Raw genomic sequence first — 19771 nt, forward strand, 5'->3', positions numbered from 1 at the left:
TGTTAAGCACTTGGAAAAACATCAACTTTTTTGTTCCCTCCCCCACTGTACTTTATCCCCTAACTGTTCTCTTCATCTCAAATTTAAGCCCCCTTTGGAATTGTATCAATTTCTTAAATCCAATTACATTTATTTCTTTAATATTGCTCATGATATTTATCCCCTCAAATGGAGTAATGCTTCAGTATGTCCTGAGGAAGTCTGTTTTAAAGAACCATTCTAGGACAAAGTGTAGCATTCAAAAATGAATACATATCGGAAGTTTCCAGTTTGTAAACAGGGAATCTTCCACGAGCTTGTAGTCCATAAACTGACACTCAGAATTCTTTGACCCTAAAGAAACCTCATTAACTTACCCATGGTAATTGGTCACCCAACCGGTAACCTACTGAATGAAGCTTTTTCTGATTTGATGTACATAATTTCAGTCTCCTGTTTGATTGGATGCACTTTGATGTGATTTAACCCCACAGGTTCTTTCCCCCATACTGCTAATTAGACATCAATATGCTCGTTTGGGTAAATAAACCACCATAAGCTATTGAAAGACATGTTCAAGGGGCCCCCAAATCGGGTCGCCATTGTTTCCCCTTTCCATTCTCTCATTTCAACCAGGAATGAACTTTTGAGGGTGACAGGACAAGGAGCTGGTGGGTTGGAAGCACCTTTCACTCTGAGAGTCTCACACTCCCCGTGGTCACTCGTGTGTGTTGAGTTGACCGTCAAAATTAAATCTGTAACCGGAAGGATACTGGATTACAAAACACCACCCTTAGAAATTTAAAGGGAAAAAGCATTTAAAAGATAGGTTAATAACAAAGCAAGAATTTCATGAAATATAGAGGTGTAGGCAAAATTCTAAGAATATACACCCTGAGAACAAATTTCTAATTTTTAAAAGCTGTTTTGACACAACAACTCACAAATAAGAAAAAATTTCAGTGTTTTTAATTTCTGTTACTGCATTTTTTCTCTTCCCGGTCATATATTCCGTGTCAGTTCTCGAAAATGACCACCAGAAAGTCTGCTAATGGAGGAAAGCAGCATTTACTAGAAAGGGACACCAGGATTTATCGGGACTAGAGATCTGGGCTGAAGTGGTGAAGGCAGATCTTTCAGGTGGGGAGATGACTGGAATGGGGCAAAATTCGTGACATCAAAGGTGGGGACTGGTAGACACAGTGAGTCATGGTTTTGGAAGGGGAGCTTGATAAGGAAACTCTTGCCTGATACGTGAGCCTTTGCCCAGGTTAGCAGTCTAGTCCTGTTAAAGCACACGTCTTCTCAGATAGCCAGCTGTGCTAAGTTATTTGCAGGAATGCCTTGAAACAGTGAAGTGATTTTCTGTGTTACAAGCTTATCTTCTAAGGCAGGACTTTTCTGGAACAGTCAGGTCTGGGTTCTCAGCACCGTAGTTGAGCTGTGTGAATGCAGGTGGTCCAGTTCTCGTCTGCGTGCAGACAGCCCCTCGGCTTTCAAACACACCTGGTACCTCCAGTCTTCGGATCTCTGGTCCTCTTTCTCCTCCTTCTTTTTCTTTTCTTTTTTTCTTTTTAAACCCCTCCTTTTGATTGCTCTTGGTCACCCAGCTGTTACTCTGTTTATATGGTTTGTTGCTGTGCCTGGAATTTCTCGCGCACACCCCGTGAAGGCCGAGCCCCTTCCTGATGCACTCTTGCTCTCTCTGTAGCCCCTGGCCTCATGCACAGTAGACATACACCCACAGAAGTGATTCAACACGGAACGAGCCAATGTTTGGTTAGAACTCACCCCCCACCAGTCATAATGATGGCACTTATTAGTCGTAGTGAAATGAAAACACCTGAGACCCATCTGTCTGGCTCTCCTGATCAGTGAGTCCTGTTCTTCGGCAGCTCCACACTGGAGGGCAGGTCATCTCCTGCCCCTGGGAACGGAATCAGAATGGACATTTGGATAAATACGGCAGCTCCAATGAACCAGACGATCCCAGTGTATGTTTAAGAAATCACAAACACCTGAGTTTAATGTACCCTATTTTGACTTCCAAAGAAGAGGCTTCGTGTGCTTTGTGGGTAGTAACTGCCTCCTTTCTAAGTGAGAAACTGAATGCATAATATTATGGGCTCTTTCAGCTTTTAAAGTTACAAAATCTGCTCAGTTGAGTCAGGTTTACTAATATAGTGTCTATATTAGAAGGTGTTCCTTCTTTAAACTTAAGTGTTCATGTATCTTCATGATAAATGCAAAATCAGGTCCATAAGTTTTTAAATTTTTATTCAACTTTTTCCAAGGTTCTCTTTGTACTTCAAGTTTTCGTGTGTGTGTGTGTGTGTGTTTATTATCATCATGAAAATTTACAAACATGCAGTGAGACATAGGGACACAATGAACACTCAGGAACCCACTACTCAGCTTTGTTGGTGTCTGTTATCACAACTTCAGGTAACTCTGCCTGGTTAATTAATATTTTTATGTCTCTGTTTCACCGTCTGTAAACTGGTGTGAATAGTACCTCTCTCCCCGGGTTGTTGCAAGACCAATTGAGTTATTTTACACAAAACACGAAGAGGAGTGGTTTATCCATAGTGTTATAGAAATGTCAACTTTTATCTGTACCAATTATTATAGTGAATGCATCAACCCAGAGAGAATTCCCTGAAAATTAAAGCAAACAAACATTTGGGCAATTAGAATTGTGATTCGGGAGACACAAGATTCAGGCAGGACCCTAAATTGCATTCTGAGGAAGATGAAGAGGGGGCACATGACAAAGGTGGAAGGTGGTGAGTGTGGTTCTCATTCAGGTCCTCTGTGCCAGCCTGAGACCAGGTTCACTGGGGTGGGTTCACGTGCAAATAAGTGGTTGAAACTGGTAAAACTGGGTGGGCTCCTGGCAAAGGGGTGCATGCAGATGACCCAGGCCGAAGGCCACAGCAGGCTAGAAAAGTTCCAGAAGTTCATCGTGTCCTCGTGATAAGGCGTTCACCTGTTCCTCCTCCCTCATGGCCTCCCAGCCCTATTTTATTGTTTTTGTTTTTTGTTTAGGATTTTATTTATTTATTTATTTGGCAGACAGAGATCACAAGCAGGCAGAGAGAGAGGGGGAAGCAGGCTCCCTGCTGAGCAAAGAGCCCGATGCTGGGCTCGATCCCAGGACCCTGAGATCATGACCTGAGCCGAAGGCAGAGGCTTTAACCCACTGAGCCACCCAGATGCCCCCACCCCAGTCCTATTTTTAAAAGAGACTCTCTTTGCTTAGGTTTGAAACCTCTTTTTGCCAGTGTTAAAGACGGGTTGGAAGCCTGCTCCTCCCCTTTTCTGTGATCCTGTTTTATCCTCTCCTTCTCCTGAATTTGTTGTTTATCATTCACGCGTGTTATCTTAATGGATTAGGGTGTTTGTGTGACTCCTTATTGTTCAAGAGATTTTCTGAACTTCCCGTAAACGACATCGTACTATGTGTGAACTGTCGCAGCTTTTTTGACTTTATGTTTTTGAAATTGGTCTATTTGATACATTTCACCCCAACTAATTCTTATTAATTCACTTTCTGAAAGTCCCTGCTTAAATGTTATTTTCTCATCAGGAGATATTCAGAGCACCTTATTTGAAATGATTCTGCCTGTTCTTATCTCCTTGAAACTCTTCTGAGTTTTGTTTTGTCTTTTGACGAAGTTCTCATCACCATCCCGTGGTATTTCATCTTTTTATTCTTAAATAGTTTATTTCAATCGTCTATCCTCTTAGAATGCAAGCTCTGAGAAGGGATTTTTGTCCTTTCATTTTTCCACCAGCATGACCTGAGCGCCCCAGAGGGCCTGCCTGGCAACAAGGGGATATATGGCAGGTGCTTGTTGGACGGCCTCATCTCTCCTCTTGATGGTCATTTCAGATGTTTTCTTTTGTTGTTGCTCTTATTACAGAAATGTTGCCCTAAATATTCAGATACTCCAGTGTGGCTGTTAAGAGTCTCTGACACGTACCTGTAAGTGACATTGCTGGGTGAGAGGGGACTACCTTCCAGATTCTTTGTAACTGGTTTAGGGTGTCCTGGGCTCATCAAGGTTGGCTATTGAAAAGGAATGCAGAGAAGAACCCTCATAGACATAAATAACCTATCAGCAGAGAGGAATTATTAAGATGGGCCTGGTTTTATTCATCAAAGTAATAATGCTTTGAAATATGACAGTATAAAGTCCTGCTGCTAATTTTGATGTAGCTGCTCAGTCAAGTAGATTAGTGAGTTTTCCATGGATATGATTAACATGGGGATCTCAGTCTAATTCAGAAATGGCTCCTTCGACGGAGTACATGGAGACTCAGATCAGGGGGGCTTAACCGGAGTGGAAAAGAGCTCACCCACCCGCTCTCTGGGTCCAGCCTGCAGATATGCCCCCACCCTGTTTTGGCTTGTGATCGAAGGTAGCTGTTCAGTGGTGTGCTGCGTTGTCTTTGATCACACTGAATCATGATTTATTTGTGATGCCATTTCATCGTGAGCCAGTTTCCTTTCCAAAGTTGTACTTACGGGGAAAATAGAAAGTAACTGTAATTGTCAAGCCTACATTAGGGATTCTAAGCTATAGCCAAGAGAGAAATTAATCCTGAAAGAGTTTCACAGCAAACAGCAGCAATCTGCGAATTCCAGATTATTTGTGTCATGTGGCCAGTGCCCGTGGCACATCAGAGAGCTGAAATCCATTTCAATTTTTCTCCCAAGCCTGGGTGCTCACGGTTTTCCATTGAACCCAAAGGATATCACAATTGCCCCGTGATGATTTGCAAGGAAATTAAAAGGAAAAATAGTGATTGAACACTCATGTGGCTTTTAATGCTTTTCAAGGGAATATATTTTCCAAATGGTAATTGAGGAAATTCAGTACAAGCTTTCCAAAAAAAGTTGTACTTTTCAATTAATCCCCCAAAAGGTTTTTTGTTTGTTTGTTTGTGTTTTTTTTTAATAGTTATCAGTTGTCAGACTTTGTGGAAATGATCCACAACTTTATAAAGCATTATCCTGAGGAGATTCTGAATTAGATTGTAAAAGGTCTTATTATATGGGACCAAATGATAGTAAATGTTGGTTATAGATATTAATTGAAGTAAAAACCCCAGTTTAAAAGTTATCCTTTAAAAAAAAAAAAAAAAACAGGATTCAATCCTATCTTCATATGAATACCTGTCCTTACTCATTTTTAATAGCAACCAGGCAATACCAAACTTTTTTTTTTTTTTTTTACAGTGAGCTCAGATTTTTAGAAAGCAGGTGGGAGAGATGAGTGAGGATTTACTAGTAGAGAAAACAAGAGAAAAGCACAAACCTGTGTGTGCATTGTCTAGATAGGCCCAGAATGAGATGACATTCTAATTTCAATGACCAAAGACAACAAAACAGGCTTTTTAAAGTTGGGTCAAGGACACGAAACAACAGGCAAAGGCCATCCACGAAGAAGACAGCACAATGTTAGAAAAGCTTCTTAATCCCAGTCTTTCCTTTTTTTATTGAGCAAAGAGAATGTTTCTTTCCCATGTTGGAAAGGACAGACAGTTTCAGGAGGAACCTATATTGCATGGAGCACTAGGTGTGGTGCATAAACAATGAATTCTGGAACACTGAAAAGAAACTTAAAAAATAAATAAAAGATTTTTAAAAAAAGAAAAATGAGAACAGAATAAGGAACAGACAAGTATTTTAAGTGTTGTTAGGTCTGCAAATGAACCCACATATAACCTGAGAGGCATTTCCAGGGGTCTTTGAGCAATCGTGACAGCAGAAGAGAGTTCAAACTTTGGGAGGTGGACTTTCTTTAACTTTTCAAAATGAGGAAGGACTGACTCTCAGAAACTGCCAAGCAGTGAGTTGGATTTCGGGTTTAGCCATCAGCTGAAAACAAAGTAAAAACACTGTGAGCCCTTGGGAGGTCTCTGTGTTCATTAGAGCCGACTGGGATTCACCACGACTACTCGAGGGGCCGTGGAAGCAGCAATGAAGGAGGGCGTGGGATGCTCCCGTGGAACGTCTTCACTTGGATGGGGTCGCTGGAGCTTGGGAGCAAGCGAGCTGGCCCCTGGCGGCGAACAGAGAGCACGCTGTTGAAGCAGTCGGGGGCCTTGGAGGAGAGAGAAGCAGGGCTGCTACAATGGGCTGGATATCGGACTCCTGTTAGATGAAGGGAGCGGGGGGGAAGGGGCAGCAAAGAGCACAGAGAAGCCAAAGAACGTAAGGGAAGCTCCAGCTCCAGTGAGAATAGTTTGAAGGAATGTGTGCTGATCCGACGTCAGATCCTACAAGGGGGTGAAAGAGAAGGGGGATGGGGAGGGGCCATTGACAAGAAGTCCTTCTGTCGGCAAGAGGGGCCCTGCCCTAGGCCCTTCCTTGATCTCCAGTCACACCTCAACTCTCAAGAGGCCACAGGACCCGAGCCCTTCCTGAGTTCCCAGCTACATGGGGCTTCAGAATTTCCTGCACAAATAGCCCTGAGTTCTTAACTGACTCTCTCTTCCTAAAGACACAGGCCAAGGGGCGACTTGGGGGCTGGGTCATGCAAAACCTCCCAGGGGTGCGAGGGTTCCAAATTTCCACCTTCCAGATCTTCATACAGGGGTTACTTGTCAAAAGGGTGAAACGTATTTTTTAACATTTTTTTAGTTTGACTTATGACTTTGAAGATCTAACAATTGTAAATATTTATGCCCCCAATACGGGGAGCAGCCAACTACATAAGACAACTGTTAATCAAGATAAAGAGTCATATTGATATGAGTACATTAATAATAGGGGATCTTAACACAACTTTGAAATATTCAAACAAGTGACATGTTTTTATACTTTCCCCAGGGCCAACAAGTTAGGCAACTATTCTAGGACAAGCTCTTGGGTCCAAAGTTCAGAGTGGACATCACAGAACTCTTTATCAGCAGGGTAGAAGGAAACCCACCAGTGTGATGTCAAAGGTGAAATGAGGAAGTGTGAGAACTCTCATCTAAGAACCCTGACCTTGCATACAGAGTATGTCTGTCAAAGTCTTCTTAGAACCAAGCACCATGAAAGCTCAACCTTGGGCTCCCCAGTATCTGATCGGGGATCTGAATACATGGGTGAGTGTGGCAACAGTGAATAAACAGGAGACTTCCCTAGTACCAAATTTGAACAGGAGTATTGCCAATGACAAGCTCAAATCTAAAAATAGAGGGAAAGGAAATGAACATCTGGATGCTTCCTATAAATTTTCACATATATTACATATTATTGCAGGCAAATGGGTATTTGCCCCAGGAGAGAGAAGGCTAATAAAGGCTTTAAAAGACTGGATATGATCTCTGTCACTCCAAAGCTACAACTTGTATCTAGAAAGATCCTTCTGACCACAAGAATGCCTCATTATCAGAATGGAATTCTTCAGCTGGCCCTCTGGTCCTCTCGTCCCTGTCACTGAACAAAGTCTCGAGACAGGGCCTGAAATCCAGCTGTAGGTAACATTACGGAAGAGAATTCTAGACTGACAGAGGGTCCATCTAGGGATAGTGACAGCTAAGAGTTGTTTAAAAATGAAGACATTTCATTCTTGAACACAGGACTATGAATTACATCAATCTATCTTTGATCACTGAAGGAATTAGATGCCAGTCCATAAAATATAAGAGTGAGATCGGGTGGTCTTTTGATACAAACAGAATCATCAGATAGCGTTTGGCAGCCGTGTGGCTGTCTGAAGGAAGATATTTGGACATTTCTACAGTGGTCTGAGTGGTTCCCCATCAGGGGGGCCCCAATCAGAGCCCATTCAGCAGACCTGGCTCTATCTTCATTCATAACAGAACTCTACCCTCACTGAAAGTATGCTTTATTTTGACAAGGCCAGTAGGAAATGGAGCATTTTAAGAACCCTTTCTTGCTTGAGTAGTGGCATGTTAATATTTTGTGTTTAAAAAATTAAACCTTGCATTTAAAATAGGAAATAATTCATTTCTGAGATTTTACAAAACTGACCCAACGGCAAATAGACTTTATCTCATAGGTCTTTAAATGAACTCTGCGCAGGCTTGTAAAGTTATCTGTTTTCCAGTGCTCTTGTTTTCAAGAACCAGAAGGCAAGTGCTTTCCCCCTTAATTTATTTAATCAGTCAGCACATATTTATTAAGTATTACCCTTGTGCTGGACACGGTTTCCAGGTCCTAGATAAGACTGTAAGCAAGTCCCCGTTCTCATGGAGTCTGCATTCAGGGTGGGAAAAGCAGATATTAACAAATAGTTTAAAGGCAACAAAAATTGTGATAGGCACCACCCATATAAGCCTGAAAAAAAATTTTTTCTTGTTCTTTTTTTTTTAAGAGAGGGAAGGCAGAAGAGGCAGAGAGAGAATCTTAACATGGGGCTTGATCTCACAACCCTGAGATCATGACCTCAGCCAAAACCAAGAATCAGATGCTTAATCAACTTAACCAGGCTCCCCTAAAAGTGCTTTTCAATTCAATTTAATGAGTTGCCATTGATAGAAGCTTTGTGCGGCAACATGTTCACATTGAATCCATTGTCTTTTTTGGAAAATACAGTGTTGTACAGCCTGTGGTCCCACTCCCTTTTTGTTCATTTTTCCATTCACCCCATGGTGAACACTTTTTTTTAATTTATTTTTTATTTATTTTCAGCATAACAGTATTCATTATTTTTGCACCACACCCAGTGCTCCATGCAATCCGTGCCCTCTCTAATACCCACCACCTGGTACCCCAACCTCCCACCCCCTGGCCACTTCAAACCCCTCAGATTGTTCTTCAGAGTCCATAGTCTCTCATGGTTCACCTCCCCTTCCAAGTTCCCCCAACTGCCTTCTCCTCTCCATCTCCCCTTGTCCTCCATGCTATTTGTTATGCTCCACAAATAAGTGAAACCATATGATAATTGACTCTCTCTGCTTGACTTATTTCTCTCAGCATAATCTCTTCCAGACCCATCCATGTTGCTACAAAAGTTGGGTATTCGTCCTTTCTGATGGAGGCATAATATACTCCATAGTGTATAAGGACCACATCTTCCACATCCATTCGTCCGTTGAAGGGCATCTTGGTTCTTTCCACAGTTTGGCGATCATGGCCATTGCTGCTATAAACATTGGGGTACAGATGGCCCTTCTTTTCACGACATCTGTATCTTTGGGGTAAATACCCAATAGTGCAATGGCAGGGTCATAGGGAAGCTCTATTTTTAATTTCTTGAGGAATCTCCATACTGTTTTCCAAAGAGGCTGCACCAACTTGCATTCCCACCAACAGTGTAAGAGGGTTCACTTTTAATGTCTAAAATTTCATATTGCTTTTGTATTTCTGTTGTGTGTAGATTTTTGGTGTCTCTATGGTAGCATATTCTGTCCCCAAAACACAAGAAGTATGTTCAAGTTAAACAAACTAATCTTATTATAAGTTTGAGGATTAAAATAGTGCGGTATATGAACTTTGGAATTTACAGCATATTTACATGCAAAATCTAATATTCATTTTTGTTAAACAGTCATGACAGGGCAGAAAGTCGTTTGCAATGCATAGAGTCTGGGATTTAGAATTAGAATTTCAAGGTAGAATTGTCAGTTATTCAGCTCTGTCATTTGCTTCATTCACAACCTGGTGACAAAAGGCAAGTAGCCTTGTGCATAAACGGTGAATCTTGGAACACTGAGAAAATCAAATAACATTAAAAAAAAGATATTACAAAGCAGCCACAAGTAGACAACAGAGCTCCCTCCGCCTCCCACAATAACAACAACAACAACAAAACCAGATCAGCTCTGGTTCAACAGAATTATGAGTTGTCATCTCTCTTTTTTGACATCTTTGTGGGATATTTGTTTTCAAACCACAGCTTGTTTGCCATAATCATCCATCTGTTGACTGGATACGCAAGTGATGCCCTTACTGGGTGTTACGGCTGACTCAGAAGGCTAAACAGAAGGTACATTAAGCCGTTGCTAACTGTCCCTTTTGTCGAAAATTTGAGTCAGTTTCCCTTTTGCATATTTGGATAATTGGATGTGCCTGGAGATCAGGGACTTCAGTTATTTTTCCTGATTGCCTCTATTCACTTGCTTTGTAAATATAGTTATGTAAATGATGCCATGTGAATTGGCCAGTGAGATAAAAAATATCTTCCAGCAAGTTCAGAGGTAAAAATGTCATTAAGTTTTATATCAAGTTGCTCATTAATCACTTGAGATTATTGGAGTGAGTAAATGAATAAATGAATTAATAAAAGGCAACAGACTTAAGGCCTTACATTTATACTAATTGTGCTTTTCTAAGCGTGTGTGATCATACATGTGGACCTACATGTGTGTACAGACATGCACTTTATAAACACACACACATACACATAATTGACAATCTGTTGTTTTTCAGCATATTGCCCTGATAATCTCATTGGATCCTGGGCGCCTTTAGCAAAATCGGCCACTAAATAATGAGGGTTCAGGCAACAAGGGATTTCTGGGAGGCAACAGAATGCCCATCTCAAGCCCTGTCGGACAAGCACCCCTGCCCTTCGGAGACTCTCAAAGCAGCATCTGCCATTCACTAAGAGCCCACCATGTACAAGGAGCTCTGCAAGGTGACAGATACACAAACACGTAGATACCTGCACGCATTGCCGACAGCAACCCCATAAGTTCAATATTCTTACTCCCGTTCTTACAAGTGAGAACTAAAGGCTTTAAAGCTCGCCCAGTATCTGTGACCCGAGGTTTCCCCGCTCGTCAGTGGTGGAGATGAACAGTCACTTCGTTTCCTTCTCCTGTTCTTGCTTCATCATTCCTTCTCATTTCTTCCTGGACCAGGAACTTGGGAGTGGGGCGGGGGGACAGGTTGGGACGGAGAGTGCCACCCCCACCCCCGTAATCAGGTAAATAGACTGTAGAGTCCACCCCAGGGAGAGGTGACAGAAGGGGACGACAGGACAGTGACAACCAGGGAAACACCTCTTGTCTGCACACCAGTTGCTCTCCTCCAGGGATGTTCAGGAAGGACCACCACGTCCCGATGCCCACGCAGCACACATTCTTGATTTTACACACGCTCCTCATTCACAGAAGTGTGACCATTTAGTCGCTCTTTCAACCCAGCTAGATTTGCCTTCTTCACAAGCAATATGACACTTCCTTCCTTCTGTATGACACCCAAAATAGTTGTGGATGCAACACTGCCACTTAGTTCATTTCCTCGGCAATTCTTTCTCAAGGAAAGATGACAACGACGGATTTAAATGCCTGGTGTCATGCGTCTTCCACTATTGGTGTTTCTCCCTCTAAACCATTGTCTAAGATGTTTTCCAAGCAAGTTAGAGCTTCACACATGCCCTCCCAAAACAAGTCCTGGTTTTTACCTTCTGATCTGCCAAGACCAGAGAAAGTGATTGGGTCCTCATCACATCCACTGTGACACCCGCCCTCTGAGACTCTTGGGACTTTTACTTAGTCCATCACCTGCTAAAGCCAACATACTGGAATTTCTTCTGACAAGGGAAATGGCTCAGAATCTAACCTTCATGTCTCATTCTCTCTGTTTTTGACCCCTTCGACAATCCCTCCTTGTAATCTGTAGCTCATCAAAGTGGGCATCTGAAGGTGCCCACCAGTTTGCAGTTCCAGCTGCTTACGCTCCACGTCGGCAGGCCTAGCTGTCACTGGCGGATTTGCCTGCCTCTCGAGATTTCAGGGTGACATCAGTTCCCTGGTGGGTCTAAGAAAAGTTGCTGGTTTTCAGTTTGCCCAGATTTTCCTTATGGTAAGGGTGGGAGTCATGACTCCCAAACCTTTCACACATCAGAACTGGAAAAAAGAAGTCCTGACCTTTATTTCTTAAGACTGTAATCAATAAAAATATATGTTTATAAAAAATAAAAAATTATATTAAAAAAAAAGACTGTAATCATGTAGCAAATGTTTCAAATACCCTCTTCCCTTTTATTTTTTAATTTAATTTTATTTTTATTATTATTATTATTATGTTTAATTAGCCAGCATATAGTCCATCATTAGTTTTTGATGTAGTGTTCAACGATTCATTAGTTGCCTTTAATACCCAGTGCTCATCACATGTGCTCTTCTTAGTGCTCCTCACCCAGCTACCCCATCCCCCAAACCCTTCTCCCCGTAACCCTCAGTCTGCTTCCCAGAGTCCAGAGCCTTCCATGGTTTGTCGCCCTCTCTGATTTCGTCCCGTTCCGTTTTCCCTCCCTGGCCCTGTGGTCCTCCACGCTATGTCTGATGTTCCACATATGAGTGAAACCACATGATAATTGTCTTTCTCTGCTTCCCTTTTAAATACAGGAAATTTTTACAAGAAGTAGCAGCAGCCACCATTAGATGTAGAAATGCCATTAATATTATTAACAATACATCCGCTTTCTAATTTTTTCGTCACCTTCACATTTCAGCAGCGGGTGACAGAAACCAAAGGACACGAGGTGTCGGGTGCATCAGAAGATGGTTTCATTCTGGAGAAAATACAGTGGGAGGAGTGCGTGGGGGTGAAAACAGGCTGCGGTTTTATGCAGGCTGCCCCAGACATTCTCACTGAGAAGGTGACATTTGAAAAAGGACTGGAAGGAGGCAGGGAGTCTTCCATACAGATGTCGGGGCAAGAGCTCTCCAGACAGAGGGAGCGGCGAGCGCAAACGGCTGGAGACAGCAGCCCGCTGGGTGGTCAGGAGTGGAGGAAGCCATGGTCTCAGTGGTCTCAGTGCAATGAGGAGGGAGAGAGAGGGCTCAGAGACAGTGCTGGGGCCAGCGACAGAGGACGTCAAAGGCCACTCCCTTCTTAGTGGGACGGAAACACCAAGGAAGGGTGGCATGATGTACCACATGCGCATTTTTTTTTTAAGATTGATTGATTTGAAAGAGAGAGAGAGGGCAGGAGAGGAGAGAGAGAGAATATCAAGCAGACTCCGTGCTAAGCGTGGAGCGTGACCCGGGGCTCCATCTCACTGCCCTGAGGTCATGACCTGAGCCAAAACCAAGAGTTGGGAAACTCAACAGACTGTGCCACCCAGGTGCCCCACCATATGCACATTTTAATAGGAGCCTTTTCTCCATCATCTCGAGGAAAGCTCTCCCCTTGGGTCCCAAAGGCAGAGGATGCTGAGCACTGTGAGGATTTGACTGGTCCAGGAAGACAACCTCGGCTCCAGAGCGTGACCCACTGCCATGCGCGTGCCGGCTCTGTGTGAGGAATCTGCAGGAACCAAGAGCGCGGCACCACCGTTCACAGCAATCGCCGCGTAATCCTTCTTTGCCTGGGTCTTTCTTCCTCCTGGCGCCTCTACCCTCCTCACACGACTGAATTCTCTGTGTGTCTTATATTTCTAGTTTTATGATTTTGAATCACCCCTTCACAGGAAGTTTGTGTCCGTCCATTTCCCACACCGCTGTTCCTGTGGTGAGCAGTTACAGCCGCCCCTCCCGTGGTCCCTTCAATATCTTGATCCCTCACACGTCTTCCCTTCTAACTAATGCCGTATCTGTCCTTGTTTATTATATTTTATTCCACCGACCAGGTGTTCCGGGTAATTATCTAGTCTAGAGATGTTTATATTGGAACTCTCATTGACATCAATCCCTGTAGTTACGTCTTAGGAGAATGTTAGAATACAAATCCTGAAGGCAGGGTAATTTAAAATTCTGGTTCTTATTTTACCTGGCATTAAAGGTAGATCAGTTTTTCTCAAGTTGGAGGGGTATGAAGGACATCGTTTTAGAAAATCCTCTAAAACTTCCAAGGTTGAATAAAATTAATTTTGTAAAAAAATCTCTCTTAAAAATGTCGAGTTATAAACATTTTATGCTTATACAACTGGAAGGCCCAATGAAAATTAGTAAATTAAATATAAATAAAAGAATAAAACCAAAGTATTCTAGTTAACTCCATGAATTTCATATCCCAGATACTGGCATTTTACTGAAACTAAATTGTTTTCTGGGATGCAACCAGGGCCCTGGCTGGTTGGCCAGGTTCCCCCGATCTGTGTGTGCCCACGCCAATGTTCCCATGGGGCCGCTCCCATGTGAACCTCCTACACTTGGCGTCAGACCGTGGCCCCCCACTTGTTGGGAATGCATCCCTGGAATTCTGCCTCTGCTCTTTCCTGATGAGTTTCACTGAACCTCTTGTTCCCAAGAGGATCTAAACTCTAGAACTGAGATGAGGCTGAACTTCCGCCATAATTTTTAGTTGAATCGTGGCCAACTAATCATCCAGCACGACTTTTCCTAATTGTTTACATAATTATCAGGATAGCAGTTCTGATATGAACATCTCAAAAAGAACTTTCAGACCACATGTTGACCAACATCCAGTTGGACACAGTCCTAATGTCAAGGGTGTAGCTTCCCTTCTTTATAGCATTGGACATGCCGCAAGCAATTAACATACTGTGTTTTTCACCAAAATATTCATCTCAGGATTTTCATTTATTTTCTCGGTCTGCTTTCAGGTGGTGACATTGCCTCTTTAGATTTTGTTTATATTTTTTAAACTCTTTATTGTACTACTTTGGTGAGCATTTGTAAACCACTCTCGTAAAGTATGAGACGTTATAATATCAAAGACTGTGTCGAATATAACATCAAACACCAAAACCGTGTTTCACCATTTTACATAACCACAGAATTTCTGAATTGGGATGGACTTGGTCAAATTCACCTCTACAATATCCTGCAGGAATAGTCATTTAGCCTGTGTCTGAAAACCTACAGTCACTAGCTCATCAGGCAATGTATTCCATTATTAAGTTAGAAATTTCTTTATGTTGAACCGAGTTCTACTGCTGTCATTTTTGCCTCTTAGTTTTAACCCTACCTTCTAGAATAAACCACAAATATAATATCTTTTGAAAGGATAATTCCTTCATCCCAGCGAAGATGGCAACTCTCTCCTTCCTAAGCCTGCTATCCCCAGACAAATGTCCTAGGTACTTCCCGTCATTCTTACAACCCAGTGCTGAGTAACATGAACAATAGCACAGTTACTGCTTTGGGGCATTTTGCATATAACCCAGTTCCTTAGTAGAAGCTTCAACAGAGTGTGCGGTCCATAGATTGTATCTAAGAAATGAGCTTTTTTATTTTTTTAAATAAAGATTTTATTTATTTATTTGACAGACAGAGACCACAAGTAGGCAGAGAGGCAGGCAGAGAGAGAGGAAAGAAAGCAGGCTCCCTGCTGGGCAGAGAGCCTGATGCGGAGCTCAATCCCAGGACCCTGGGATCATGACCTGAGCCGAAGGCAGAGGCTTTAACTCAACTGAGCCACCCAGACACCCCAAGAAATGAGCTTTTATATCAATTTTTGTTACTAGAGTTAATATTATAAATGACTACGAACTAATATGTACAATTATTCAATTAAAAGGACAGGGATGGACCATAATTAAATGATAACTAAGCGTGTGTTGGCGTGCATATATATAACTTATTGGCTTATTTCTTCTTATAACTGGAGAAATAAAATGGGAAAGCCTGAAGAGGCTCCTTCTGACTGGGTACACTGGAAGGTCATGGGCGTCCTGACTATCCTGCCTGTCTTCCCAGGTCCTTGCATAAGAGCCCCTTTCCAGACTGAAAGACAGGACCCTTTTGGTCTTGACAGAGTCTCCTGGAAGAACTAGGCAAGACTCTAAACTACAACCAAATCCCATGAAGATGTGGTATCCAGGGGTGCCTTCATGGCTTGGTCGTTAAGCAACTGCCTTCAGCTCAGGTCATGATCCCAGGGTCTTGGGATTGAGCCCCGCATCGGGCTCTCTGCTCAGAGGGAAGCCTGCTTCTCCCTCTACCACTCCCCCTGCTTGTGTTCCCTCTCTTGCTGTGTCTCTGTCAAATAAATAAATAAAATCATTTAAAAAAGAAAAAAGGAGATGTGGTATCCAGCTGGCCCATCTTCCCTCTTACCTCTCTGTGTGCAGCCCACTCCCCTACCCACCACAGAGCGAAGAAACAAGATGTGATAAAATAAGCACAATGAACCTATACTCACCAACTCTACCCCTCCAGCCCCCACAGAATCCTGGCTCAAGGAACAAGTGATGTGCTGGGGAGAAATGACAGGGTGGCCTAAAGCCCCACAAAGGCCAGGTCACCATCAGAAAGGAGAAAAGGCTTGGCCACACTCACCTGCAGCTCCAGTGTCACAGTGGGGGACCAGATAGCAGCCATAGCTCCCTCCAAGGTTGGTTGGTTAGAATGTGTTGTGCGGAGGGGCCCCTGTGTCCTCCCCAGCTATACTGGTGGCTTAGTCATAACTGCATGTGAGGACACATTGCCGCACAGGATAGGAATAATGTGTTTGTGATTCATTCTTCTCTCCAACAGCTGGCTGCCCCAACTCCTTGATTAAAGAGCTCCATCACTTCAGGATTCTTGGAGAAGAGCAGGTGAGTCAGCCTCTCAAAGGCAGCGCTGGTGTGTCGTGAAAGATAGACACTAATGAGACAGTTTGGGCTCTCTCTAGGGAGAGACAGTGTGTCTCCTGACCCCTGGTGCCCTAAAATGGGGAAGAAAGCCACGCCGTGGGTATGTGTGAGGACACTTCCCCCTCTTCTATCCGTCAGACCTGACAGGTTATTAATTGGTACATCTGCTAGCTGCAGACCATTGCAGCTTAGGATGCTGGCAGCAAGCAGGCACGGGGTAATGGCAGAGAAGCAAACAAGTGAGTCTCCATTTGCGTGAGGCCTGAGAGACCTGTCGTCACAGACCGCCCTGATGTGAGGGCTGTGGGGGAGGATGCCAGGAGGCTCTTCTCACCAGAGCTTTGCACTTGACGTACATTCTCCGTTTTTCGCTGCAACAGCTTTCTCTACGGATGCGAACATGTAACTTACGTATGTACACAGGGTGGCCCATTAAAAGTAGACTGCTTAAGTACTGTGGTGCCCAGGGAGATGTCAGATTTTAAATAGATAGATGTGCTAAGTAAATAATTCAGGGGGCAAAATTACACACACAGACACACACAACACACACTTCGGCTGTGTACAAATAAATTTCTTAATCCAGCTTCTGCAGTATTTTGTTAAATCTTGATGTCAAGTTATTCTTAAAATATTCACACCAAATAGTTGACGACTTGGGGCATGACCTACTTCAGGCCCCATCTACCTCTCTTACTGCTTTTTACCCCCAAAGGTCATCTTTGCCACGTTTGACCAGGGGACTTGCAAAGGAAGATGAGTTTTGTTGATGAGTTTGTGGTCCGTGTGTTTCCTTTGGTATATGTATGTTACAAAGTTGGATGCCTGTGTCCAATATTAGATTAAAACCAGAAAGGAGTTAATTGGGAGGATAAAAAACTAGAATTATTTCCAGTTCCTTGATTAAACAGGTTTCAGAATGTCTCCTTAGTATTCTCATTACGCAAATTGCAGAATTCAGCAGGCATTAAGTGTTTATTCAAGTATAGGCAAAACCATTACCCTCCATTGCAGGTAAGAGTTAATAACAGACTCCCTCAAACCTACCTATTTAGGAAAACACATGCATCTCCCAGCCATTTTCCTGTGAAAGCCTGAGAGATTTCTTATAGTAAGAATTACTGATTGTTGCCCTGACATTTCTGCTCAGATAATGGAGCCTTCTCTTCTAACTTGTACTAATATTTGCAAATTATTTCCCTATTTGTGTTAGAGTCATTGGTGATTAGTAGGGAAAGAAGCCAACTGTAATCATCTCAGATTTGCATACAAGTCAGGCCACTTTGCATTCTCCTAGAAATTTAATCGAGCCATAATCAAAATCAATACTACTCTGATTAGTTATGCAACATGGAGACATGGTATATCACAGCAATATTGATCTTTATTTCCGGAAAAAACACATTTCCTTCCTTTCTTCTTTGCTTTCATTCAGCAGATACTCACTGAGCACCTACTCAGGGGCTATAAACCATCCTTGGTTCTTGGTTACAGGGGTATAGGAGTGAAAAGAGATACCTATCAGTGGAAAACCGCTATGCTATATACACGCAGACATGTACGATATACATTATGCTGGATGATTCTTATGGCCATGGAGAAAAATAAAACCAAAAAGGGGGTAGTGGTAGCAGGGGAAAGAGGTGAGATGTTATATGAGGTGGTCAGGAAGAACCTCCCCGAACAGGTGATTTGTGGGTGAGGACTGAAGGGCGTGCAGGAAAGCATGTGGTGATGTCTGGGAAAGAAGCTTTCCAGAGAGAGAATAAAGAAGGAGAGAATCTCTGGAGTGAGCCTCTATAATGCTCATTTCACATAAAAAGCATTATACAATACGAGGTGTGGTTGGAGTAAAGTGGGAAGAAATCCAGGGAAGTGTGCCCTGAAAGACAAAGGCAGGAAGTATTTCTGGGAGGAAGACTGATCATCGGTGCTCCGTGAGACCAAGCAGGAGCTGGGTGAGAAATGAACTGGAATTTGAAGCTTGGAGGCCATTGGTGACCTTGACCAGGAAATGGCGGGCGTGAAAGCCTGCTTGAGTTGGGGTCATGTGAGAGGAGGAGGAGTTGGAATGGGAGAGAGCAAATAGCGGGAACTCCCTTTTTGAGGAACTCGGCTGTAACGGAAAGCCAAGAGATGAGGCAGCTGGGGTGGGGGAATGTGGAAGTAAGATCATTTTCTTCTTTTATAGGAAAAGCTGAGGCATGTTTAGGGGTCGATTGGGTGACTCTGTAGAGCAGTAGCGGGGCTGGTGCTGCAGCGGAGAGGAGAGGCCATCAGGACCAAGGTCCCGGCTCACCACCACTGAGTGGAGGCTCTGCTGAGACACAAGCACGGACCGCTCAGCTTGGTGGCAGAGGGGACCGCTGCATAGGCAGGGTGATCGCTGCTGGGGCTCCTCTTAGTGAAACAGGAGGAAAAGTTGGCAGCTGGGAGTGGAGATGGGAGCTTTCCCGTGTCATTTAGGAGGAGAGGGAGTAAATACACAGGAACGAAATGAGTTTGGAGCGAGATCCGTCAGCCTGGTGTCTTTCTGTCACATTCAGCTGTGTAGACACAGGGGCAGAAAACCCAGAGTTGGGTTTAACTCCGAGTTCGGTTCTCCACTAGGAGAGCAGAGAGTGGGGTGAGAAGAGAGGGTTGGGAAAGGTAGTTGGTCTGTTGGTTCCAGGTCCCAGTGGGTCCAAAGAGGTTTTGGAGTTTAAGGACTAGGAAGCTTTAGCTGGGAAAGTAGGTGTTGGCCAAAGAATGAGATCCCTGATGCCTGGCCTGTGGAGGGATGCACGGACTGGCAATGGTGGGGTCAGAGGAGGCCAGGAGTGCTGATGGCCGGCTCAGGACGGAGGAAAAGTTGGCTGCAGAGGTTGAGGTCACAGACTCGGGGAGCCGGGGTGCTGGAAGTGTGGCCCGTGTGGACACTGAGACCCTCCAGAATTGTCACCAGAGCCGACTTGGAGAGAGTTCTGGTGAGTCACCAACTGAAGCTTCGAGAAATGGGAGCGAGAGAGAGACTGGGGGTGGGGCTCAGGAGCTGCCTGCCGACGGAGGAAGAGCCCCCAGTGGACACTGATGGTTTCAAGTTCACGGCTGGAGGGCTGGTGCCAGGAGAGAAGAGAACTGTTCGACTGGAGCGTTGCTGAGCAATGCTTGGTGGTACAGAGTGTGCAGAAAACGTGTGGGAGCGGCCAGGGAGGGGGTGTCCCAGGGCAGGAGCCAGTTTCAGTGAGGGAGAACAGGAGAGAACCTTGGGAGTGGATTGGAGTCACAGGGAAGTTCCTAATGTCAGCCCTGGCTTCCCCAGCACAGGGGCAGGAGTCGGGCAGCTCGAGGACAAA

At 43.9% G+C, this 19771-nt stretch overlaps 1 protein-coding gene across 6 annotated transcripts in view; it reads left to right on the top strand.

Annotated features, from left to right (window-relative positions):
• PRKN (parkin RBR E3 ubiquitin protein ligase) overlaps positions 1-19771 on the top strand; it is a 1292545-nt gene that overhangs the window by 1082280 nt on the left and 190494 nt on the right. For all 6 annotated transcript variants that reach the window (XM_059176590.1, XM_059176589.1, XM_059176592.1 and 3 more), the window contains one exon: positions 16336-16397. In XM_059176590.1, coding sequence (XP_059032573.1) covers positions 16336-16397 — 62 coding nt within the window. The remainder of the gene's footprint in view (positions 1-16335; positions 16398-19771) is intronic.

The sequence above is a fragment of the Mustela lutreola genome, chromosome 6 (assembly GCF_030435805.1).
Source record: "Mustela lutreola isolate mMusLut2 chromosome 6, mMusLut2.pri, whole genome shotgun sequence".
NCBI classification, from domain to species: domain Eukaryota; kingdom Metazoa; phylum Chordata; class Mammalia; order Carnivora; family Mustelidae; genus Mustela; species Mustela lutreola.